The 26,562-nt window shown below is 40.4% G+C and overlaps 1 protein-coding gene and 1 pseudogene across 2 annotated transcripts; one reads left to right on the top strand and one right to left on the bottom strand.

Annotated features, from left to right (window-relative positions):
• Positions 1–7,598: 7,598 nt before the first annotated feature.
• On the top strand, positions 7,599–8,495 carry LOC310823377 (olfactory receptor 10J4-like; the record flags this gene model as incomplete). Its single annotated transcript, XM_083696218.1, has 1 exon — positions 7,599–8,495. One exon carries the CDS (start codon positions 7,599–7,601, stop codon positions 8,493–8,495), a length of 897 nt encoding a protein of 298 aa, XP_083552344.1.
• A 7,658-nt stretch (positions 8,496–16,153) lies between these two features.
• LOC310823376 (olfactory receptor 52D1-like) lies at positions 16,154–17,033 on the bottom strand (annotated as a pseudogene). Its single transcript has one exon. The product of its transcript is annotated as an olfactory receptor 52D1-like (transcript).
• Positions 17,034–26,562: the final 9,529 nt, after the last annotated feature.

Genomic DNA, 26,562 nt, shown 5'->3' with positions numbered 1-26,562 from the left:
CAAATGTTATTGGTAGATGCATCCAGGAAGTAGAAATGATTTGCATATGAGGGAGGTAAGCTATTTTTGAAAGTATAAAATGGCGGACTGAAATTATAACAGTAACTCCTTTGCAAACGTGATCACTTTTATTACTTGCAAAAAAAAGTCTCTGGATAAACCATCAGCTCTAGCCTTTGGCATTTTATTTCAAAGTATTTTTAACGTGGTATTCCACCACACTGGCTGGTTCAGTGCTACTCCAATGCAACTCCAGGCCCCTTGAGCTTGCCGTTGACTCAACGGAGAGGCATACTTTGAGCATGTGCACAACCATTTTCCCGACTCAGCGTTTCAGGACTGGCCCAGAGAGGGGCCAGTCCTGTTCTGGCACCACCACCATATATGGTAGTGTGGCCATGCTCTCCGTTGAGAGGCATACTTTGAGACCTCCCTGCATGTTTGAAAGTTGTGAATAGCTTAAAAGTTGTTGGAGGAGTAGCAGGTGGAAGAACTGGAATAATAATAATAATAATAATAATAATAATAATAATAATAAGACTTATTGAGAGTGCCGTATAGTCTGTTGAATATCTACCCTAACTGGGTAACACCTCCATACACACAGAGAATCACTGTAACACATACACTGAAAAAAACTGTATGTGAAGCATACATACCAGGTCTGGCTGGGGCACCTGCTTATCAGGACCTGTGTCTCTCCCTGTACAAAAACAAATGGAAACCAAAATCTAAATTGCTAATTCAATAAACACATCTTTTTAACACAAAAACATAGACAATCTTCACGTCACAATTTGATTAATATTTGTGTATTCACTTGAACCCTAGGGGGCATTTTTGCCTGGTTTTGACTGTTCTTATATAAATGTGAATATTTAAAAAACAACACATATTACAAGCATGGTCGAATGCTTGATTTGAAGAGGACACATTTACCTATCATAATAATAATAATAATAATAACTGACATATGTGGTGAATGTCTAGTTTTTACCACTCTGTACTTCAGCTCTTCGGAGATGAGATTCAAGAAACAAAGTCCTTAGTAGCCACAATATCTGAGTCTGGTATTTATTATTTATTATGCAAACAAGAGACAAGAGCCTAACAGCAGCCCAGCGTAAATCCGAGGGACTGTTTAGCGCAAGTCTGAAGAGGCGGTTCTCAAGGTTGTCTTTTATACAGATGAAACATAATGGTAGGCACCACAAAGGCTATCACCTGCGAGCTTGTGCTTACGTGAGAAGTGGCGGGAGAGAAAGAACAATGGGGAGACTTTCTTATTGATCAATCGGCGTTCAACATTTCACACTTATCCACCTTCCTGTCGGCAAGATGTGTCTGTACCTTTGTTCTCGCTCTCCCCCACCACTCCTTCCGAAACCACTGCTATCCATATGGTAATCATACAGCGTTTCTCAGAACAATGGCTATAGAACTTTAGAGGTGTGGCAAGAGAGAATGTAATCACAGTATTTACACAAGTTGTATCAGTCATATGAAAGTGTATATCCTTCAAATAGTTCTATCAATGTATTTTCCATAACACATAACACCCATGTCAAAGCAGTAATACAAATATCTTATATTATCAGTAAGAAAAGCAAAAACACTGTATAATGTGTATTTTATTGAATATATCACAAACATAAACATGTAGGAATCAAAATATAATTTTGAGTGGTACCCTAACATGTTGTCCACACATGCTGAAATGACAAATCATGTATAGATCCATATTCATACCTGCAAACTCATACAGTATATAGGCTTTTTTAAACATCAAAACATGACATATTGTTGCCACTGGGTGTGCTGTGTTTTGTTTGGTGCTTTTGTCTTCGCAGGTGAACCAGAAAGGCGACACCGACAAGGTATAAATGTGACTGATATCTGCTAAATGGCCTCTCTCCTACGGTAATCGCCTAGCAAGCCTACATTTCTCGCCTTATACCTACCTTAGATTTAATTGTGTGCAGGGATGTCACTTTGTCATGACTATATTTACTGTGAAGTGTGCAGTGGTTATTTTCCTTACCACCATAGGAGTGTATTCTCCAACCCCTTGATGTCAGTTGGTTTGCCGTTTGATATTGTGCTCCCTCACTGTGTGAAGGGTACACATAGTTCCTCTTGTGCCCCCATCTATTCAGATTGTGCTTTTACCACTTATGTATGCTGTGTGCTGTGACTCCAGCTTCCCTGTACCATTTAAAGTATTGATACTTCATTTCAGGACACTGAAATGCTACAGTACATTGACTAGTCCGCAGCTCATGCTTTCTGCCCAGGGTATCCCCTCTAAGCCTGTAGATCTTTTTAGTATGACTGATTATAACCCATGAATTTCTATAAAAGTATATTGTATTTTTTTCTAACCTATTGTTGTGGTACTTGGGGTTCATGTGTACATTTCCCTATCTGGTGTGTGCTCAGTACCTTGTTTGACATACTAATGGCTTTGACATGCCACACCATTTAGGCTACTGTGTAATACTGCATTACAAAACAAAATAAATATGCAAAGAAGCCATCAGTAGCATACGTTCTGAAATCAAGCTTATGTTGGAATCCACCACTGAGTGTCCAGGCGCTCTCCGTCAGGGAGACGCTCTGAATAAATAAGAAAAACAGCAGAATAATGGGACAGCGACAGCCAATGCAATTAGTTTAAAACTAGGATAACGTTTTGAATGCAAATACGGGGACAATGACAGCATGTCGGATGCTACTGTGCTGTTGCAAGCTAGCGTAAGCCGATTCATGCTTCATCGACAACAACGCAACCAGGGGTCTATGTAGGTTCGCGAAGGTCGCGCAACTGTTGCAGAGGAGGTTGCACAGGAGTTCGCACACCTCTCTCAATTTCTCGACAAGCAACCTGCCGTGTACATGTCACCATTGGTGTTGCACAAACGATTGGTTGGTTCGTGAATGGAGGCAGAGCTGAAATAGTTATATAGCTTGCTTGCATCATTGAAGATTGAATTAATCATTGTTCAATTCAAGACGGTGAAACAAGTTTGTGCAAATGAAAAGAAAGCTTGAGAAAACAAAGAAAAGTGGAGCTGCGGCTGGGATGATGATGCCACAGTTGATTTGTGCACTGAGGCTTCAGGCCTGTTAATTCAAATTAAGAGGCATAATTTCTTTGAGATTGGCAAATTTCTAGTGCGGGTGCTTGCTGTCTTGAAACCAGCAAATGCAATTCTACAGTCTCAGTCTGTGGATATGTGAACTGCTTGTGAGGTTGTTGGTGGATCATTGGAGTCCTTAAACGACATCTGTAAAGATGATTGCTGGACGGAGCTTTCTCAGGCACCTGCTGGGGATGATTTACATTCTCCAAAGAGAAGGAGAACATTTAGTAAATACTTTGGTGAAAGTGTTGTGCTCTCAACTGTGGGTCATACAGATTCTGATGATCCCACCATCAACCCCTGTCAGTCTCTGAAAAGATCCCTACTTAACATCCTTTACAGGGCCATTTCAGAAATGGAAAACAGATCTTTCAAGAAGAATGTAGTCCTAATGACAGCCTATCCAGTCTTGTACCCAAATCTAGTGCATTTCTATATTCCACCTTGTTGCACCCTCTGCATGTGCTTGCTGACACTGCGGGAGATAATGTGTGAGTGTGAAAAATGAAATTCTTGTTGCAAAACCAATGTTGGTCAAGAAATGTTCAAATGAAACAGACCTGTCCGCTGTGTGTAAACACCTTCAGGATTATAAGGAAGCTTTTCCTGTGTTGCATAAATTGTATGTAACAGCCCCGGTAATTGGTGTCTTCAGTATCATGTCAGAGTTCCTTCTCCACATTGTCACAAGTCCAAACCCCGAATCGTCGCACCATGTTAGATGAAATCAACAACAAATACCTTAGACATGGATGAATTTGTTAGAATTGTTGCCAAGGGAAACAGGAGACTGATGGATGGATGGATGGATGGATGGATGAAAAGAAATAAAGAAATGGATATATGACTGATATACTGTACATATACCTTCGGGCTACTAGTCCGCTTCTCTAACCTCTGGGCTACCTACCGCCCAAGTTGCCCACCTATTATTTCTACCAGCCCACCCTAATATAGCAGGCTAAAACCAGCCCTGGGTGTAAGCAGAAGCTACTGAACAAATATCAATTTAATTTGAGACAGACACATCACAGACAGCTCCTTCATACTGCTAGTTGAGCTAAGACGTACAGTCATGAGAAAAAATTAGGACACCCTATGAAAACCTTTGTCTTCTTCAACATATTCAAACATATGGACATTTGATATTCATTTGAACAATATTGAAAAATTGAGGTAATATAACTAAACAAATACAACTGAAACAAATTATTTAAAAAATGATTGGTAAAATGTAATTAATAGAAATGCAATCTTCTTTTGAGGAAAAAGTTAGGACACCCCCACATTTAGTTCCACTTAAAATGCCTAAAATTATAATAAAGAGCACCACATCAGGTGCAAATGATTAGAACATCGTTACAGAGGATTTTGGAGGAGCCTGTCCTATTTAAGCCTCAGATATTTAGTTTGGTTTGCTCTTGATTGTTGAAGTGAGTTGCATCACCATGGCGAGATCAAAAGAGCTCTCTGAGGCCTTCAGAAGAAAAATTGTAGATGCATATGAGTCTGGGAAGGGATATAAAAAGATCTCCAAACTATTCGAAATTGGCCATTCCACTGTCCGGAAAATAATTTACAAGTGGAGAACATTTAAAACCACCACCAACATGGCCAGGTCAGGCCGCCCAAGCAAGTTCAGCATAAGAGCTGACCGAAAGATGCTTAAAGAAGTCTCCAACAATCCCAGAATGTCATCACGAGACCTACAGGTATCTCTTGCCACAATTGATGTCAAAGTACATGCATCCACCATAAGAAAGAGACTGAACAAGTTTGCATTACATGGGAGGTGTGCAAGGAGGAAACCCCTGCTGTCAAAAAAAAACATCAGGGCAAGACTAAAGTTTGCCAGAGAACACCTAGAGAAAGACCAGAACTTCTGGAACAATGTGCTTTGGACAGATGAATCCAAAGTTGAACTATTTGGGCACAGTAAGAGTAGACATGTTTGGCGCAAAACCAAGACAGCATTTGAGAACAAGAACCTCATACCAACTGTGAAGCATGGGGGTGGAAATGTCATGGTTTGGGGCTGCTTTTCTGCAGCAGGGCCTGGTCAGCTCACCATCATAGAATCCACTATGAATTTTGTATTGTATCAGAGGGTGCTTGAGGAAAATGTGAGACCATCTGTTCGAAAGTTGAAGCTGAAGCAGATGTGGACCATGCAACATGACAATGACCCAAAACATTTCAGTAAATCTACCAAGGAATGGCTCAAGAAAAATAAATTGAGAGTTCTGGAATGGTCAAGTCAAAGCCCGGATCTTAATCTTATTGAGATGCTGTGGATTGATTTGAAACTGGCTGTGCATGCAAGACACCCCTCGAACATCACACAGCTGAAAGAATTCTGCAAGGAGGAGTGGGAAAAACTTTCTCCCAATTGATGTCAGAGACCTGTAGACAGTTATAAGAAACGTCTAATTCAGGTTATTTCAGCCAAGGGGGGCAATACTAGCTATTAGGGCATAGGGTGTCCTAACTTTTTCCTCAGTAGGAATTGGCATTATTGTTAATTTTTCGTTAAATAAATGATTACAAAGTTACATTTTCATAGTTTTTTGTTCAATTACATCCCCTTTATCTATAGACATTGTTAGAAAGAAGATAACATTGATATGTCCATATTTTTAAGAGAATAACTTAATATTTTGGGGGGTGTCCTAACCTTTTCTCATGACTGTATACAGCATACCACCTCATATGTGACATACATGGAGGGGGTGCTATGGTTTGGGCATTCATAACTACCACTAAAAATGGCTAAATTGTCTTAACTGATGATGTTAATGCTGAATGGTCAGGTCAATCTTCAGATTTAAATCCAATTGAACCTGCATTTCCTGATGATTAGAGTTTAGGCAAAAATACCTCAAAACAAACAACTGAAGATGGCCACAGTACAGGCCTGGCAGAGCATCACCAGAGAATATACCCAGCATCTGGTGGCATCAATGGGTTGCAAACTTCAGGCAGTTATTGCAAGCAAAACATTGTTGACCAAGTACTAAACATGCATGTTTAATTTGGACATCAAATGAATGAGTCCCATTACTTATGGTGCCCTGAAATAGGGGAACTATGTATAAAACGTGTTGGCATTTCTAAATGATGAAACCAATATGTACACAAATACCATAAAACAAAAGGTCATAATCTCTACTTTAACCCATAGTAACTGATTGATTTCAAATCCAAACGATCAAGCCAAAAGAAGAAACAATGCTCCCAAGTTTCAGTCTGCTGTATTGGAGTGGTAAAGATAGAAACTCAAAGCAGAACTGCATGAAGTATGCCCTGCTACGTTCGCGCAAATATGTAGGAACTATGGGTTCAATAGAACCAAGCCTGAGGCTTAACTGGGATTCTTGGGATTCCAAAACTGCTCTCGCACTAGTCTTGCCACTCTCCCAAGTAGTTCAATGTTGACATGGAAGTCAGGTGCAAAGCAGCAACTCCTGAGTGAGTTTCAAACTAGTAGAAAAATATGATTCAAAATGTTAATTTAGAAATATTATCTGCCTATATTCTGACACAGTGCTGACAAAGAATATAATATAAGTGCCGAATAGAATAGAATCACTACGCTATAATGTCAAAACATACTTTCTGAGCTTGTTTAAAGTAAGAAGCTACTTGACCAGTGTGCTTCCACTATGTCACAAAGATGGGCTGGCAACAATATTCATATGAATAACAACAATATTCACCTAAAAACCATATGCATTGATCAACATGGTAAACTATCCATTGAGGTGTGGGTTCCAATATCCACACTATCTAATGCTTCAATTTCTCCTGTGGGTCCTCGTCACTGAAGTCACAGAGGAGGATGAGGAGGATGAGGAGGATAAAAGACATCATCACACAGCAGTGTGGCTGCTGATCACAACAACACAAGCAGGTAATCTGAACATGCCCTAAATGGTCTAAAGGATACTAGGTGTGTATGTATGGTGCTAATGTATTTGTAAAACAGTACAGCATTTACATAATAGGTTTTTACTTTGTTCAAATTGTGCTACGTGAATGTTCATTTTATACGATGGATTTAGATTATAATATTTTTGAAAAATATAGTACTGGTGATTATGCTCAGAAAAAAGTATGCAAAGAAACAAGAACAGAACAACTTGATTATTAACTTTTTGAGTTGTAATTTTGTTTGTTAAATCGAGCAATAGAAATCTTATCTGAATTCGCAAGATGTTCATGGAGGCCAGTTATAGTGAAAGTCTGTGGAATCTAAAGTGACATTCGGGCCATAAACTAGATGAAGTAATCAATCAGCTGCTACAGGAGCAGCTATGTTGCAGCCCTGCACGCCTGTCCTTCATACAGTAGAGAAGCCGCTATTCACCAATGTTTTGTCTCTAACCATTTCCCAGCTCAGCAACACTCCTGACTCACATGGAAAATGGAACTTCTCCAATGTATTTCTCCTTCACCATGTTTGAGGACCAGGGATTTTCCAGATACATTTTCTTCATCTTGTCACTACTTCTTTATGTTGCCATTATAGGTTTCAATGTTGTCATATTACGGGTCGTATTTCGAGAGAGGTCACTGCATGAACCTATGTATTTTTTCATTTCATGTCTGTCAATCAATTCTCTCTATGGCTCTGCTGGTTTCTTCCCGAGATTCATGATGGACCTCCTCTCTGACACTCACTTGATATCCCGTCCTGGATGTTTCATTCAAATATACATCATATATACTTACGCATCATATGAGTTTACTATCTTAAGCATTATAGCTTATGACAGATATGTTGCAATATGTAAGCCATTACATTACCACAGCATAATGAATTTCAAAGCGGTTTGTCTCTTAATATCCTTTGCCTGGATCTATCCCATTTTCTCTGTTGGATTTTGCCTGCTTTTATCCAATAGGCTGCCGTTGTGTGGTAATCGATTAGCAAGAGTTTTCTGCTCTAACTGGTCAGTGGTGCAGCTCTCATGTGTGGCTACTGCAATAAATAATATTGCAGGAATGGTTGCGAGTGCAACTACAGTCTTTGTACCCTTGGGTTTTGTTTTATATACTTACTTAAGAATTCTGCTTGTTTGTATGAAAAGCTCTTCAGATTTCAGAGGCAAAGCATTTCAAACATGTTTACCTCATATTGTTACATTTGTTAACTATTCAATAACCACATTTTGTGAAGTTACTTTAAATCGGTATAAGGTTGATGAACTGAATCCATTTGTAGCTGTGATTTTATCAATTGAGTTCTTAGTTATTCCACCAATTTTAAATCCTCTTGTTTATGGTCTAAATCTACCACAAATCCGAAGATTAATTTTGAGATTTTTACCGTCACCCAAAATGGTTTCTTAACTGTCTTTGACATTTTTCTGACTTGCAACTGTTAATCAATGTTGTGTGATGTATTTGAAAGTTTAGATGGTTTCACTAATCTTATGTCAAACATTGGCTATTGATTTTTTTTTACACAGTGTGTAATTGATTCTTATCCAAATCAGAGACCCTATAAAAACAAAGATATTAATTCCAAAATGACTAACTATCATTCTTGCATTAAGATGGACTCAATTCAACTCATTAAGTAATTTGCTGATGACATTTTTTGCATTTTAGCTAATTTTAAGAGTGTCATAGCAAAGGGTCTGAATACTTATGTACATGAGGTATATATGTATTTCAATTTTAATAAATTTAGTGAAATTTCAAAAAATGTGTTTTTGTTTCGTCATTCTGGGGTATTGTGTGTGGACTGATGTCAAATTCTTTTAATTTAATCAATTTTAAATTGAATCTATAACACAACAAAATGTGGCAAAAGTGAAGGGGTCTGAATACTTTACGAAAGCACTGTATACCACGATGCAAAGCAAAACATGTTAGAAATGGTTTAGCTGTGATTATATATATTCTCCCTTGTGACCTTAAACCTATGTTGGTTGTTTTTCTTATTCTCGTGAAAGATGTAATGGGGCTTGTAACAAATGTTAAGCCAAGATAGTGTTGTACGAGCATTTCCAAATCATGCCACTCAGGCTGAGTGAATTGTATGGATGAGTTTAGAGGCGATTATCTCAGATGCCAATTAATTGATTTTCAATAAAATGTATCTAATGGAGGAGAAAAATGTGACTGAATCAATATGTATTTCCTTGATATACAGTCATGAGAAAAAGTTAGGACACCCCCCAAAATATTAAGTTATTCTCTTAAAAATATGGACATATCAATATGTTATCTTCTTTCTAACAATGTCTATAGATAAAGGGGATGTAATTGAACAAAAAACTATGAAAATGTAACTTTGTAATCATTTATTTAACGAAAAATTAACAATAATGCCAATTCCTACTGAGGAAAAAGTTAGGACACCCTATGCCCTAATAGCTAGTATTGCCCCCCTTGGCTGAAATAACCTCAATTAGACGTTTCTTATAACTGTCTACAGGTCTCTGACATCAATTGGGAGAAAGTTTTTCCCACTCCTCCTTGCAGAATTCTTTCAGCTGTGTGATGTTCGAGGGGTGTCTTGCATGCACAGCCAGTTTCAAATCAATCCACAGCATCTCAATAAGATTAAGATCCGGGCTTTGACTTGACCATTCCAGAACTCTCAATTTATTTTTCTTGAGCCATTCCTTGGTAGATTTACTGAAATGTTTTGGGTCATTGTCATGTTGCATGGTCCACATCTGCTTCAGCTTCAACTTTCGAACAGATGGTCTCACATTTTCCTCAAGCACCCTCTGATACAATACAAAATTCATAGTGGATTCTATGATGGTGAGCTGACCAGGCCCTGCTGCAGAAAAGCAGCCCCAAACCATGACATTTCCACCCCCATGCTTCACAGTTGGTATGAGGTTCTTGTTCTCAAATGCTGTCTTGGTTTTGCGCCAAACATGTCTACTCTTACTGTGCCCAAATAGTTCAACTTTGGATTCATCTGTCCAAAGCACATTGTTCCAGAAGTTCTGGTCTTTCTCTAGGTGTTCTCTGGCAAACTTTAGTCTTGCCCTGATGTTTTTTTTTGACAGCAGGGGTTTCCTCCTTGCACACCTCCCATGTAATGCAAACTTGTTCAGTCTCTTTCTTATGGTGGATGCATGTACTTTGACATCAATTGTGGCAAGAGATACCTGTAGGTCTCGTGATGACATTCTGGGATTGTTGGAGACTTCTTTAAGCATCTTTCGGTCAGCTCTTATGCTGAACTTGCTTGGGCGGCCTGACCTGGCCATGTTGGTGGTGGTTTTAAATGTTCTCCACTTGTAAATTATTTTCCGGACAGTGGAATGGCCAATTTCGAATAGTTTGGAGATCTTTTTATATCCCTTCCCAGACTCATATGCATCTACAATTTTTCTTCTGAAGGCCTCAGAGAGCTCTTTTGATCTCGCCATGGTGATGCAACTCACTTCAACAATCAAGAGCAAACCAAACTAAATATCTGAGGCTTAAATAGGACAGGCTCCTCCAAAATCCTCTGTAACGATGTTCTAATCATTTGCACCTGATGTGGTGCTCTTTATTATAATTTTAGGCATTTTAAGTGGAACTAAATGTGGGGGTGTCCTAACTTTTTCCTCACAAGAAGATTGCATTTCTATTAATTACATTTTACCAATCATTTTTTAAATAATTTGTTTCAGTTGTATTTGTTTAGTTATATTACCTCAATTTTTCAATATTGTTCAAATTAATATCAAATGTCCATATGTTTGAATATGTTGAAGAAGACAAAGGTTTTCATAGGGTGTCCTAATTTTTTCTCATGACTGTATATTGGGCAGATCCTTTTTACTCCAAACTTCCCGCTTGCAATCACTCTAATACATGATAATATTCATCGTATCTGTCCATGAGACCTTTTTTCAGACTTCTGCAGGCTTTTTAGGTACTTTTTTAGCAAACTGTAACCCGACCATTCTTTTGAGGATAACTAGTGGTAGCTAGTTTGGCTGGTGACGTATTCTGTGGATGGTAGTCTCTGACACAGTTACAACTACGTCTTGCAGGGTGTTCCTGATCTGTGGGACAGTTGTTTTGGGGGTTTTCTTAATAATGGTGAGCATTCTTTGGTGATCCACTGTAGAAGTCTTCCTAGGCCTTCCAGGCCGTTTGCGGTTTCTGAGCTCACCAATGCTTTCTTTCCTTTTAATGATGTTCCAAATTGTTGATTTTGCTAGTTTTAAGGTTCTGGCTATATTTCAGATATTTCAGCCTCATAATGGCTTCCCTGACTTTCATTGATGTCTCTTTGTTTAACGTCCCGTCCTGTGCGTTAGTGTTGTTTGTTTTTGTTGTTCTTTTAATTGCTGCGTGACTCACGTTGTTTTTTGTTTCTGGCACGTTGTTATCTGCCCTTGTGTATTTTCGCGCTTGTGTAATTGTCTACCCCGCCTTGATTGATTTCACCTGTTCCTCATCATCATTCCCTGTGTATTTAGTCTGTGTGTTTCCCCTGTCTTATTGCTAGTTTGTCTTTGTACCTTGAGTCAAGCGTTCCAGCGATCTTTTCTAGTGTTTTGTATTGAAGTTGGAACCCAATTTTGCCTATTCCCTTTATGGATTATCTGTCTCCCCACCATTGTCTACCTGTGTATCAAACTCTTTGCTGTATTAAAAGGATTGATTGATTAAGCTTTTGTCCCGAGTTGTGCGATTGAGTCCTCTGCCTTGATCTACTTCATTATACTTTGGTCCTCATATTTAGATTAGATTAGATTCAACTTTATTGTCATTGCACAGAGTACAAGTTCTGAGACAATGAAATGCAGTTTGGCATCTTACCAGATTGTGCAAATAGTGGCATAAGTGCAAAAAAAGACATGATTTTGTAGACAGTGCATGGAATTACAGTATAATGTATTACAGTGAGTATAAATAAATGAATATAATAAGTGAATATACATGAGATGAATATCAATATGATATGTACAGTTGAACATGTTACATATATGTACGATGTATAAATAGAGACCAATATAATAAATATGGTATGCAAAAAGCTAAATTGAAGTCCTGAGTGTGCAGCCAGTAGAGGTATGGGGGGAGGGTACACTGATACTGGTACTCATATTAACAGACATCAATATCAGACTCCAAAGGCAAACGCAAAAGCCTAGAATCAATACTAGATATAGGTAATGAGACTAAAGCTCATTGTTAGCTAAATACTTCAGTTATAGATGGCCAGCTAGCAGACTACTCTACCAATGTCATTGAGTAATACATAGAAAGAAGAGTTTACACCAAACATTGTGTTTGTTTGATTAGCAAGCAAAACCAATGTACAAATATTTGCTATTGAGATAGCAATAACAGTTTACATGAAGGTATAATTTTGGGAGTTTGGAAAGAGATAGCTTGTTAATAGACTGTTAAAGGCCCCCTCCAGTAATATTTAAACTTTCCAAGCTGTAAAACTAAGCCATTATTATTATTATTATTATTATTATTATTATTATTATTATTATTAATAATAATAATAATAATAATAATAATTAACCTTTCTTTGTTCATTTTGATCATTTTTATATTTTGTTCAGTGTTTTCACTGTGCTTTTAGCTTAAAACCTGCCTTTTTTGGAGATTGCTTAAAGCATACAATCATACAGTGATTCCTCATTCAACAATCAAATATGTTGACAGTAAATACCATATTCTTTGGACTTTCTATAGCGATTAGGTATTTCTCTATAGCTGATGTATTTTACATTTTGTTGATGATAATGGCACTGTGTCCTTACATCTAAATACTGTAAGAGCAAGACTGCTGTCATAGCTATCTCTTTTGAAAAGGTGTTGGTGCAAAGTTGTTCTTCTCCCCAGGAAATGTGTGGTTGTCAAGACTGAAACACAATTCAAAACTGTCGGATAGACAAAAATTAACTCAATTGAATTCAAAACACCTAATTTATCCAACAAGGGCCAATAGTGCAGGTGAGTAGTGTGAATACATAAACAAATGACACAAGACACAATCACATTAAACACACCTTTTTACAATGCAAGTCATGGCTATGGTATTGGATTTGTAATATATATATGTAAAAGTTGTATATATGAAGACTGCACACAAACTACTGGCCCCAAGTGACCGAAATACAGTTAGCCTAGCCTTCTGAAAGTCCATGAAAGTCCAAATTCTGTTTGGGCTGGTATAGGTACGCCTATGGCTGGTACATAGGCTTACAAACCTTACTTACAAACCTAAGAATATGATATATATAATAAATGCCTTAATGAGCATAGTACAGTTGTATTACTAACAACCCTTTGTTTAAGTGGAACAAAAACAGAATACTAAAGTCCAAGCTAAATCAATCACACCTGACATATTTGATTTTAGGGAATAGACTTTCTCCTAATATCATGAACTCGGTCCACAGTGTGGGAGTAACCCAGAGTGACTTATTGAATGTGGCATGATAAACATGACTATGAAAGCAACATATTATGACGGGATGGTTAAGGAATGTGTGATGTTAATGACTGATGTACAGTTGATTCAGTTACTTAGCCAAATATACTTTTTGTAAGTCGCTTTGGATAAAAGGCGCCTTCTAAGATTGATATTGTAACAAAGTCCGTTGTACACAGAGGCAGACGCAGCGTTTGGGTTAAGGGAACAGCTTCCCGTTTATTCATTCACGTTCTCACAAAATGTCTCTGGCTTTTCAGCCCTCCCGAACACTCTGCAACTTTCCAGTTGCCGTCTCGTGTCCAGCTTCGCTTCCAGCGTCTCTCTCTCTCTCGCCACTCTCCTCGCCTCCCGAAATGGCAGAAGCATACACATCTTAAACATTCGCCGACGAGACTTAATTCGCAGCAGGTGTGCAACAAAAGTCTCGCCGACACAACCCCGGCCACGGTCCTGTAGCTCCCTCTACAGGCCGAACGCTGCATGTCCCCCCACAGATATATACAGTGGGGGAAATAATTATTTGATCCCCTGCTGATTTTGTTAGTTTGCCCGATTACAAAGAAATAAGCGGTCTATAATTTTTATGGTACTTTTAGTTTAACAAATAGAGACAGAATATCAACAAAGAAGTCCAGAAAAAACACATTATATAAAGTTATAAATTCATTTGCATTTGATCGAAGGAAATAAGTATTTGATCCCCTACAAACCAGCAAGAATTCTGGCTCATACAGACCGGTTATATGCCCATGAGGCACACAGATTAGTCCTGTCACTTTAGGAAAAGTACTCCTAATCTCTGCTTGTTATGGGTATAAAAGACACCTGTCAATAGAATCAATCTCTTCCATTCCAACCTCTCCACCACCATGGGCAAGACCAAAGAACATTCAAAGGACATCAGGGTAAGAGTTGTAGACCTGCACAAGGCTGGAATGGGCTACAAGACCATCAGCAAAAAGCTTGGTGAGAAGGAGACAACTGTTGGTGCAATTATTAGAAAATGGAAGAAATACAAAATAACCATCAATCGCCCTCGACCTGGAGCTCCATGCAAGATCTTGCCTCGTGGGGTAAGGATGATCATGAGAAGGGTGAGGGATCAGCCCAGAACTACACGGGAGGAGCTTGGTAATGATCTCAAGGCAGCTGGGACCACAGTCACCAAGAAAACCATTGGTAACACACTACACCGTAACGGATTGAAATCCTGCAGTGCCCGCAAGGTCCCCCTGCTCAAGAAGGCACATGTACAGGCCCATCTGAAGTTTGCCAATGAACACCTAAATGATTCAGAGAAGGCTTGGGAGAAGGTGATGTGGTCAGATGAGACCAAAATTGAACTCTTTGGCATAAATTCGACTCTTCGTGTTTGGAGGGAGAGAAATGCTGAATGCTACAATCCCAAGAACACCATCCCCACCGTCAAACACGGAGGTGGAAACATTATGCTTTGGGGTTGTTTCTCTGCTAAGGGTACAGGACGACTTCACTGCATTGAGGGGCCAATGGACAGGGCCATGTACCATAAGATCTTGGACGAGGACCTCCTTCCCTCAGCCAGAGCACTGAGGATGGGTCATGGATGGGTCTTCCAGCATGACAATGACCCAAAACATACAGCCAAGGCAACAAAGGAGTGGCTCAAGAAGAAGCATACTAAGGTCATGGAGTGGCCTAGCTAGTCTCCAGACCTTAATCCTATAGAAAATTTGTGGAGGGAGCTGAAGCTTCGAGTTGCCAAGCAAAAGCCTTGAAACCTTCAGGATTTGGAGAGGATCTGTAAAGAGGAGTGTACCAAAATCCCTCCTGAGATGTGTGCAAACCTGGTGACCAACTATAAGAAACGTCTGACTTCTGTGCTTGCCAGCAAGGGTTTCTCCACCAAGTACTAAGTCATGTTTTGCTTGGGGATCAAATACTTATTTCCTTCGATCAAATGCAAATTAATTTATAACTTTATATAATGTGTTTTTTCTGGACTTCTTTGTTGATATTCTGTCTCTATTTGTTAAACTAAAAGTACCATAAAAATTATAGACCGCTCATTTCTTTGTAATCGGGCAAACTAACAAAATCAGCAGGGGATCAAATAATTATTTCCCCCACTGTAGGCCTACTCTCATGAGCAGAGCTGTTTATCGGTCCGGATGGGTCAACTCGGGTAAATCAGCTGTATATGTAATTTACCTGAGACCCAAACATTTCATGCTTTTCACTCGCACTAACCACTATGTTATTCTCACATCAAAAGTCACCAGAATTGCCCCTTATCAGCCTTCTTCCTCCCCATAAATATGTCCAGCTGTACCCCCAATGTCTAGACAGCTGTTTGGACAAAACAAAACCGATTATTTAGTTTCCACCTTCTATCTCCATGGAAATGTGTGTTCTATTTCATATGCTTTACATGTAGCAGCAGAACAATTTGGTTCTGTTTGAGAGAGCGCGATCAGATCTCTGGATTGCATACATTTAATTTATACATATATAATATGTATACATTTGTCTGGTATCTGGTTGCCCTCAGTTAGGTTTTGGACTAAGAATGTGCCACGGTGTAGGATTGCTTATAATCCTCTGGTCACGTCCCACATCTCACTCTGTCCTTCCTCACACATAAAGCCAGTACTCTGTTTCTAATTTGAGTCAGTTTCAGCGCATAAATGAGGGGGTTGAGAATTGGAGGAAAAATTTGAAACTCTATGGCCAGGAAGTTCTGAAGGCTTTGTGGTAAATCTCTAGAACCGTATCGAGCATACATTACATCAAAAAGCAAGGCAATTGTGACATTGAGTAACGCCAGTAAATGTGGCACGCATGTCTGCATAAACTTTCCCCTGTCCTTAATGGACCTAAAACATGTTCTGATCAAATACATATAAGAACCCACAATGAAAACGACATGCCCATAATAGAATAGTATAACAAAGTACCCAGCAACATTATCAATTGTCTGTATAGAGCAAGAGAGTTTAACGATAGACCAAGTTTCTGTATGTGTGAGCCACATAACCTTAGTCTAGAAGTTAGTAATAAAGCCATAGTCAGACAGCAAACTGGGCTGATCCAGGAGAATGAGACTAACTGAGCGACCCTCCAGTTAGTCATAACAGAGTGATACTCCAGTGGTTTACATATTGCAACATACCTGTCATATGCCATTACTGTTAAAATGGAGAGGTCATAGATGGCAGAGGAGTATATTACAAAAGCCTGAAACAGGCATCCTGCATCACATGAGGATGAGATCACATGAGGATGAGACAGTAGATCCAGCATGAATTTGGGGTAGAACCCTGCTGTCCCATAAAGTCCATTGATGCACAAATTGCACAGGAGGATGTACATAGGGTCATGGAGGTTTTATCCAAGGTAATGGTCACAATGAGAGCAACATTAACTAGAACAATCACAGAGTAACACAGTAAAGACAGAGAGAAGAGTGTGACTCTGTGGTCCATCGTCTCATTTAACACTGTAATGATGGATACATTGTCCATCAAGGTAATATCTAAAAAATAATCAACAATTATTCACTTAAACATTTTGGGAGAATTTTTACCCTTGTGATATGATACACCATGTATTTTCGAGATCATACCACACATTCTCATTTGTAAAATAACTAGTTCGGCTACATGTAGATGGTAAAATCACGCAACAGATAACATAACATCAGTGATACAATCCTACAGAGTACAGTAATGATTTAAGAAGTAGCTACCCTGTGCTTGTTAGTTCCATAGAGATGTTGTTAGTGTTTATTCCACATGAATGCTGGTTGTTTTATATGTTCTGTTACTGCATGGTCACATGGAATTTAGGGCTCATGAAGTTGATGTCACTAACAAACACATTAGCTGACAGGGGAATGGGCATCCCAGACAAGGACCCTTTATGACTTGAAGTTCTAGAACTGTTTAGTTCTTAGAACCGATTACTTGATCTCTTTTTTAAAAGCATGTTCCACAGTTGCAGATTAGATGGCCGGAAAGTTGTCAGCAAGTCTCCACCCCCTAAACCTTTCACTGTAGCTTGCAATGACCCTCCTCTTCCATCTCTGCCCTCAACATTCCGATTTGCACGCATTACACAAAATTAACACAAGAAGTTTTCGATACAAGAATGTATTGAATTGGGGGAAAAAAAATAGAAAAACAGCTTAACAAGGCAAAAAAATATTTTTGACAAATGTTTTAAAATATTCCAACATCAGTCATAGGATGCCATGGTAAAAAGGAAAATGTCTTAGATTTGAAATTCATATCATGTGCACTCCTTTATGAGGTCTCCCTATGATGAGAAGAAAAAGTCTAAACGATTTAGAGAAATCTTTTTTTAAATCAAAAGGAGTCAAATTTAGGCGAAAGCGAGAGCTTAATGAGGCTTAATGACATAAAATCTAAATGTGAAAATGTATCCATTATTCAGCCATTAGGGAAATATACGGAGATGCTATGATGACAATTTCAAGTCAAAATAAAATCATTAAAGGGATGAAAGAATTTAAGCAATGTCCCCTTTTGAAAATAAATTCAATCGATTGGGCTTAACGTAGCTTAATGTGGCTTAACGGCCGTTTACTGATAAAAAAAATTTGGAAAATAATCTCAATTCATTGCTAATTCACTGCTTAGAAACAGAAGGAAATCAAATCTACAGTCTACATTTAGAATGCCTCACGCCTATCTGCACTGCCAGAGTTGACCCCGGATACTGACTCTGATAAAGCACTGGACAATACTGAGCCAGAGACTGATAGAAACAGGTCTAGAAACCCACCTAGCTGGGCTAAAGACTTTGTCAAGTGAATGAGTAAAAAAGAGAAAACTTCATTGTGTTATTGTGTTTACATACAGTACGTTATACAGAGTGTATGTTACTGTGAGGTATTAGTATATCTAAGGTACGAAGGAAGAAGTATTGTTTGATAGAAAAGTTAAGATGTTGTGTCCAACTCTTATACATTCATTCTATTGCATTGCATTCATTATTTCATTGGATTACTGTATAATGCATTAGTGTGGTTTTACCAGCTGTAATTGCATCCTAGAGGGCGCTCTCTAACATAAGGAATGTATACATCTCTACAGTATATATGTGTACTGTGGTTGTTGAGATGTACAGCATGGCTACTAAAGTACCTGTTCCCCTGTCTCTCTGCTTCTGTGTCTGATTGCTAATACTTTCTAAACTAGGTTCACCTACACAACAGAAACGTTATTTGTTCATCATGAAGTTTGTGCAGATTCTTTTTTTTGCGCGGACTGAAACTTCTGTTGTGCAGGCCATTCACCTGGGGCTGGGCACCTGCGCAGCTTAGAGGTAACATTGCTTGAGAGTCAAGATTTACATTCCTACCAACTACATATTATTTTTTTTCAACAATACACTTGACCTAACAACTGAGTACCCCTACTCTAAAACCACCTCCATCGTGCCGGTGCCAAAACACTCCACTGCAACGACCTTAAATGACTTCCGACCAGTGGCACTCACGCCCATCATCATGAAGTGCTTCGAGAGGCTGGTCTTAGCTCAACTCAAGACCTGCCTACCACCCACACTGGACCCCTTTCAATTCGCCTACCGGCAGAACAGGAGTACAGAGGATGCCATTTCAACGGCACTTCACTCCGCCCTGTCCCACCTCGACAAGACTAACTCTTATGTGAGAATGCTGTTTATTGACTTCAGTTCAGCATTCAACACCATCATCCCCTCCAAACTGATCTCCAAACTCAGGCAACTGGGCATCAACTCCTCCCTCTGCAACTGGATTCTGGACTTCCTAACCAACAGGCCGCAGTCTGTTAGGCTTCACAACCACACCTCCTCAACCCTCACCCTGAACACCGGCGTTCCACAAGGCTGTGTGCTGAGCCCCCTCCTTTACTCCCTCTTCACCTACGACTGCACACCTGTACACGGTGATCGGTCTTATCAGCAACAACGATGAGTCGGCCTACAGGGAGGAGGTCCAGCACCTAACAGTGTGGTGCAACGAAAATAACCTGGCTCTCAACACCAGGAAGACCAAAGAGCTCATTGTGGACTTCAGGAAGTCTAAAGCTGGCGCACACACCCCCATCCTCATCAACGGGACTGAGGTGGAGCGAGTCACCAGCTTCAAGTTTCTGGGTGTCCACATCTCTGAGGACCTCTCCTGGACCCTCAACACCTCCACCCTGATAAAGAAGGCTCACCAGCGTCTCTTCTTCCTGAGGAGACTAAAGAAGGTACATCTGTCTCCTCAGATCCTGGTGAACTTCTACCGCTGCACCATTGAGAGTATCCTTACCAACTGTGTCACAGTGTGGTATGGCAACTGCTCGGCATCTGACCGGAAAGCACTGCAGAGGGTGGTGAAAACTGCCCAACGCATCACCGGTTCCTCACTCCCCTCCATCGAAGCTGTCCAGGGCAAACGATGCTTGCGTAAGGCACGCAGCATCGTCAAGGACATTTCTCACCCCAACCACAGACTTTTCACCCCACTCCCCTCCGGGAGGCGCTACAGGTCTCTCCGCACCCGAACCAGCAGGTTCAGAGGCAGCTTCTTCCCTGCGGCTGTCACCCTGCTGAACTCGAACACTGCACCTACCTGACAACCTACTACCCCTGCAACCCCTGCAACCCCCCCCCACCCGGACAATTGCACTGTCACTCCCCTCCCCTGCTCTTACTCAATACCACTGCTCTTCTGTACATATCTGTCCATACTGTTCATACTGTTCATAATGCACATATCTTTATATTTTTCTTAATACTACTGTTAATACTCTGCACATACTGTACATACCTGTTTATACTGTTCATACGGCATTCCATATTTATATTTATTCTGCTATCTACCTCATGTAGATAGCAGTATATATGCAGTATATATGTACTGTTAATACATATATACTGCTAGACTGCATTACTATACAGTTCATATGCTGCTACACTGTTCATACTGTAACTTATTTACTCTGCTATAATGCTAATGCTTACTCATATACTGCTCACACTGCACTACTTATATTATACTGCACTACATACTGCTCATATATTGCACTACCTGTAAATACTGTTCATTGCACTTTCTGCTATTTTGCACTTCTGGTTAGACGCTAACTGCATTTCGTTGTCTCTGTACTTGTACTCTGCACAATGACAATAAAGTTGAATCTAATCTAATCTAATCTACCCTAACACACTTAGTATCTGTCTGATTCTTAAATAATTCAAATGCCTTACCCCATCAGAACCCAAAATATAATCTTGTTTTACTCAAGTAGCTTAAGTGTGTAAAAACATTTTTTGTTGCTTCAAAACATGGTTAAAAGTATAATTTGGTCTCATGGATTGTCAGTCTTTGCATCCATAGCTAATAGTCTATTAAATAGTGGTTCCATTTCTCCAGCCCCATCCCTCAGCTGTTTACCAAAAAAATAGGTTTTAAATCCCAGATTGTGTTACCCCGGAACATCTGAGGAACCAAATGACGGCACACAGAGAGGGTAGGGTTTAGCCCGAAGGCGTATTTAATGGTAAATAATAATAATAATAATAATAATAATAATAATATTAATAAGGAGAGGGGTAGGGAAGAGAAGAATAATCCAAGGGGTTGTCAGTCCGGGGGTCGATAGCGGGAGGTCCAGTGTTCGGGGGAGGGGGAGAGAACTGTGGGTAATCCGTAGGGGTAGTCGTTGGGGTCCGGTCCAGGGTTCGTTAATGGGGGAATTCAGTAGTAGAGAGGGGTAGGTCCGTGGGAGGGTTGACGAGGAGGTCCGAGGAAAACAAGCATTCTGGAGGGGCACAGAAGAACAAGGTGAGTCGCAAGGGAAAAGACAAAACGCTAGGAAAACTCGGGAGGGTCTCGTGGAAAGTTTACCGTAAGTCACAGTACGAGCTGACACTGGAGTGAAGATTGGGCAGGGTTCTTATAGGGTGCTGATTGGGGATGGGTTGCAGGTGTGCTGATTGAGGATTGGGTCCAGGTGTGCTGTCAACTGGGAGGAAGACGCTCCAGTGATGACCGCCGCAGCTTTGAGGTGGTGCCAGAGGGTTGGTTAGGAGGGGGAACCGCAACAGATTGCCCCTTTAAGGTTATCCAATCACTAACTAGTTCTATGAAGCTACGCCCTTCTTTAATAATATAGGTTTAAATGGTTTCAATAGTGGCAGCTCCAGACGGATATTCAGTGGAATGAAACAGAGTAAAATGGAGAAAATGTTTCAAGCTTGTGTGATCACTGCGCTCAGAACAAGTGCATTGACCAAAATGTAACAGAATTCCAAAACAATGTTGCTGGTCCGCACTCCAAAAATACATTTAAGGTTTCTTTTTAGTAGTATTTAGTTCATTCAGGGATATAAAAAGCAGATTTCAAGCTACCACCACATAACATTCCAGCATTGTATTGAGTGCAATAAAAATGTTTAAATATGACTCAATTGAATATCGAAAGTGATGCTGAAATTGACCTTTCAGAGAGGGGTTAGGTTATGGGGGGATTCTTGATATTCTCATCAATCTAAACTGGTACAAATTGCTATTATGTTTTCAATGAGCGTAACCAAAGATATTCCTAATGAACACAGGTGTTGACAAAACAATTGTAGAATTACATGATAGCCCATACCTCTGTGGGACAGATGGCCAACACAGTCAACATGTTTATCTGGTCATTAGGTCATGCGTCAACAGTTTCTCTTCATCCCCTGTAGAGCAATTAGGCTTCTACTACTCTGTGAGATCAAACAGACACAAGCAAAAACAAAAGTACCCCTTGGTTGCCAACTCTCCTTTGACCAATTAAGCTTGAAGTCTCCTGGAGGTAGAGTAGCCATTTTCTCCTCCTCTAGGACTGGTGTGAGAGTCTGAGGGTGAGAGTGAGAGTCAGGGAAAGGGTTCTGGTGAAGGTTAGGTTTTGGGTTTGGGTAGGTTTAAAAAATGACTTTTGGCCTTGTTTCTGAGCTCAACCCAGTTGAGATGGTAAACTCACTCCTCAATTTCAAATACCCCCATCTGTCCAGCGGCATTTCATTATTCAGGCCCCACCATCCTGGCCCCATAATCCTCTCACCTATGAGTGAGAGGGAGTGGGGAGAATGATAGATTATGTGAGAGTGGGTAGGCATGGAATTGTATGTAATTGTATGGAACAGTATTTGATTTGTATATGTCTAATGAAAAAAATAAACATATTCAGTAATCATCTTACCTGTTAATTGGCGGTGAACGATGTGGCCATTGAGGGGAGCAATGTCAACCAGATGGAAAAATATATTTTAATACCACTTAGTGGACTGGCACAGTCTACAAAGCTGTTGACCATGTCAGCCTTATCTACTGCCCCCATTTTGAGGTTGTAGTTGAGAATGCAGTCTAGTTTCCCCTTCCTCTCTCCCGTCAGGTAGTCCACCTTCCCTATGGCTGACACTGATGCTGTAGAATGTTGGCATCCCCTTCCTGTTTGACCAGACTCTGCCCCAGGCCCCTGTGCTGTTGAACAGCAGATGTTGAAAAAGTGTTGGGCTGCTGTACCAGTTATCCTCGTACAAAGTGTGGCCCTGCCCTAGATGACGAGCCAGCATGGTCATCACCATGGACCCGGACCCCCCAAGCCGCTCGTAGTGATGTCCTGAACAAATCTTAGTCTAAATCAATCTTCACATCGCAATAAACAAAGAACTTCCATAACATAAGGGACTTGTCAATGCATAGGTCCTTATATGGTACAAACACCCAACTGAATGCCGATGTCAGGCTGGTAAGAACATGTCTTACTTCATGTAACAGGTTATTGAGGTCGGCAGTGGCATTATATACAAAATGCAGGAGGACTAGGAAGTGGTCGAAGACGCGGCAAAGAAGGGAGTTGCAAACATGGGATCCATTGTTCCAGTAATCCCTAAGGGAATTCTTCCTCACTATTCCCATGATGAGGATTGTCACCAGGAAGGTGTAAATCTTCCCACCCATTTAGCCAGCTTTCCCTTCACTCCAGGCGCTGTCTTGTCCTGTAGTTCTAAGGCATAGCTGTTGGTATCCTCCACTATATCTCCCACCAGCTCCTCTGTCAGGAATAGTTTGAAGCATTCAGCCTCAGAGGGAGATGGCAGGGGGCTTTTCACTCCAGTCTGGGAGTCATCAAAAACAACAGCACGGCCTGGGGCGATAAAATGGCTGGCAGCTGTCCAGCTGTTACTGCAGACTACCTCAACTTCACCGACTGTTGGACTGCCTCCATCACCACCAGCATCTTCAGCGAGACCTGGGTCTTCGTTGGTAGGAATGGGCCGCTCAGGGTTGTGAACGGCCGCAAGGTTGGGGGGCACCAACCATCAACGAGCATGTTTTAAATGGCGCTCGTCCTGAGCTAACATTGTGGATGATTGTGGTAGGTGGCTGGGAGGCTCTAGCTGGGGCACTTTGTGAAAGTGGTTGAGTTTCCCGCCATTGGAGCAGGTTTTACCACGGGCAGGACAGATCTGAGCTCTTGAATTGTGCGCAGAAGAGCCACAATTCCCACATGGCTGGTGTGGGTGGTCACGCTGTCTGCACTCACGTGGAGGAGGGGCACCCGTGACTCGAGTGGGCCCGCTGCCCTGGCCAGTGCTAGAGAGTTGGAAGAGGTGGATAAACTAGCTGAACATTCAGATTCAAGATTTGCAGCAGATTCAACCTGAACTGCAAGGTGTAGAGCTGATGCTAATGTTAAATCATCATTTTCCAGTAGCAGTCTTTCCCTTATTTTGTCACAGTTCGTGTGCAGTATCAGGTGGTCCCTTATCATTTCGTCCTGTAAAGCCCCGAACTTGTACAAGTTAGCTAAACCTCGTAAATCAGCCACGAACTGCTTCACCGACTCACCCGACCATTGGTGCCTCCGTCGGAATATGACGCGACGGATGTGGGAAAACGTGTTCTTTATTTGAAGAGAAGACAAACTACTTCTTAATTTTAGCTATTTATTTATATGTCAAAATTCTAGACTTGTACAAGGACCACTTTTGGCGAAGAAAATCACAGTCAGCAAGCTGTTAATCTGTAACCAACCTTCCAAAAATGGATGCATTCAAACAGTCAAACAAAGTATTTACAGAATACAAAATGATTATGATTGGCTATTTGGTTGGGGAGGAACCATGGTTTAGACTTGGCATCCCTTGTTGTTCACGGGCTGGTCACACCATTCATCCCAGCTGCGGAGTCAGCACCCTGTAAGAGATAAGATACCTACTCTGGTATGTCCTCCCTAGCCTGGTACTATTCCACTATAGCTCTTTGTGTAAGCGTGTGTTGCAACATCTTTCTTGATGACCTGGCTTAACCTCTCCATGTATTAATCCAACGTACCACGGGACTAATGCTTGATTCATCTCTCATTTATCAACAGGCCATCATATTAGTAAATTTCAGATGATTAAAAAACATATTAATTCAATTGATTTGCATATGGAATATCAAATACAATTAGTAAATGTAATCACCCTAAATAAAGAACTGAATAGCTTTATTTACTCGTCTGCTACTGAGCATTATAATGCAACTGTTTTTATAAAAAATAATTTCTAACACGGAGCAGAGCACTTTGTGGAGCTGCGAAATGTGCTTTTAGTAGCTCCATGGCATCCTCTAAGCCGGCAGCTAGAATATATGTTTCGAACGAGGAAATCCAGCGAGGCCACGGCACCGGTGGTTCCCCCGGTAGGGCTAGGAAGGGGGAGGGTGGTGGTAAGGAGCAATCAGTCCCAATGTTAGGTTTTAATAACGGAGACTGAAGCCAGAGCTAACTTCGGAGCGTGCTCTCCATTTTATTAACCAAAATGCCACTAACTGAAAACAGGTACGGTCACGTGAATCGCACATTGCCGTAAAACACATTGCCAGATGTAACACTGTGCATCTTTTTTCCCCCCCCCACTATTTAACGAGACATGAACCAACAAATCTTTTAGATTTTTATTCCTTTTAAAGGCTGGTATGATTTTAAAGTTTGACAGAGGCTCAGTAACGTCCTGCAGTTTTTTAAAATGACTTTTTACCCTGGAGTTCAGTTTTAAAGAGGCAGAGGAGAAAGTGGTCACAAGTGGAACAATGTTATAATTTTTATCCGTGCTACCAGGCCTTTGTACCTGTTGAAAGCTCTGTTGTACTTCAGCTTTAATAGAGCGGAGAAATGTTCGACTGTAACCCCTTGGTCTAAGAGCTTTGAAGAGCACTCCTATTGCCAACTCGATATCCTCAGGCCTTGTACATATTCTATTAAACCTCATCAGTTGGGATTTTACAATCCCCTTATAAGTATGTTTAGGATGGTAACTTATTTTATGTAACAAGGCGTGGGCATCAGTGGGTTTAAAGTACACCCTAGTCCCCAGACCACCCACCCCATCGTCCCCTCTCATAATGAAAACCTCGGTATCCAAAAATTCAAATTTTTTCAGGTTGTAGGTTATACTTTACAGTAATTGACTCATGGTGTTTGTTCAAGACGCTAATAAACTGCTTGAAATCGACTCCAAGACACCAGACTCCAAAAATATCATCCAAGTACCGGATGTATAATAATGGAATCTTGCAACATTTGGGCAAGACCGTTTGCTCCCAATCCACCATATATATATTGGCATATACTGGAGCAAACTTCTTACCCATAGTAGTCCCATGCACTTGGAGATAGTATCTGTGTTGTTCCGTGTCAAACCTAATTCTAGAAGAGAAAGACTGAAAGGGCTTCATCCGGTCTAGCGGGGTCAGGATATTTTTTCAAGATCTGTCATACTGCTTTTAAACCTAATTCAGTATTTATATTGGTATACAGAGAATCTATATCGATCTATATCGAGAAAAGCATTGCTCCAGGAGGGAATCTATTGTTTTTATTTTATTAACAAACTCGTATGTGTCTTTTACATAGCTAGGATGTTTTTGTGACAAGGGATTCAAAAAGGAATCAATGTACTCTGCTACTCTATACAATTCGCTCCCAC

Source organism: Argentina silus, assembly GCF_951799395.1.
Source record: "Argentina silus genome assembly, chromosome: X".
Lineage (NCBI taxonomy): Eukaryota > Metazoa > Chordata > Actinopteri > Argentiniformes > Argentinidae > Argentina > Argentina silus.
Note: the sequence above shows the minus strand (reverse complement) of the source record. Positions and strands in the feature narration are given on the sequence as shown.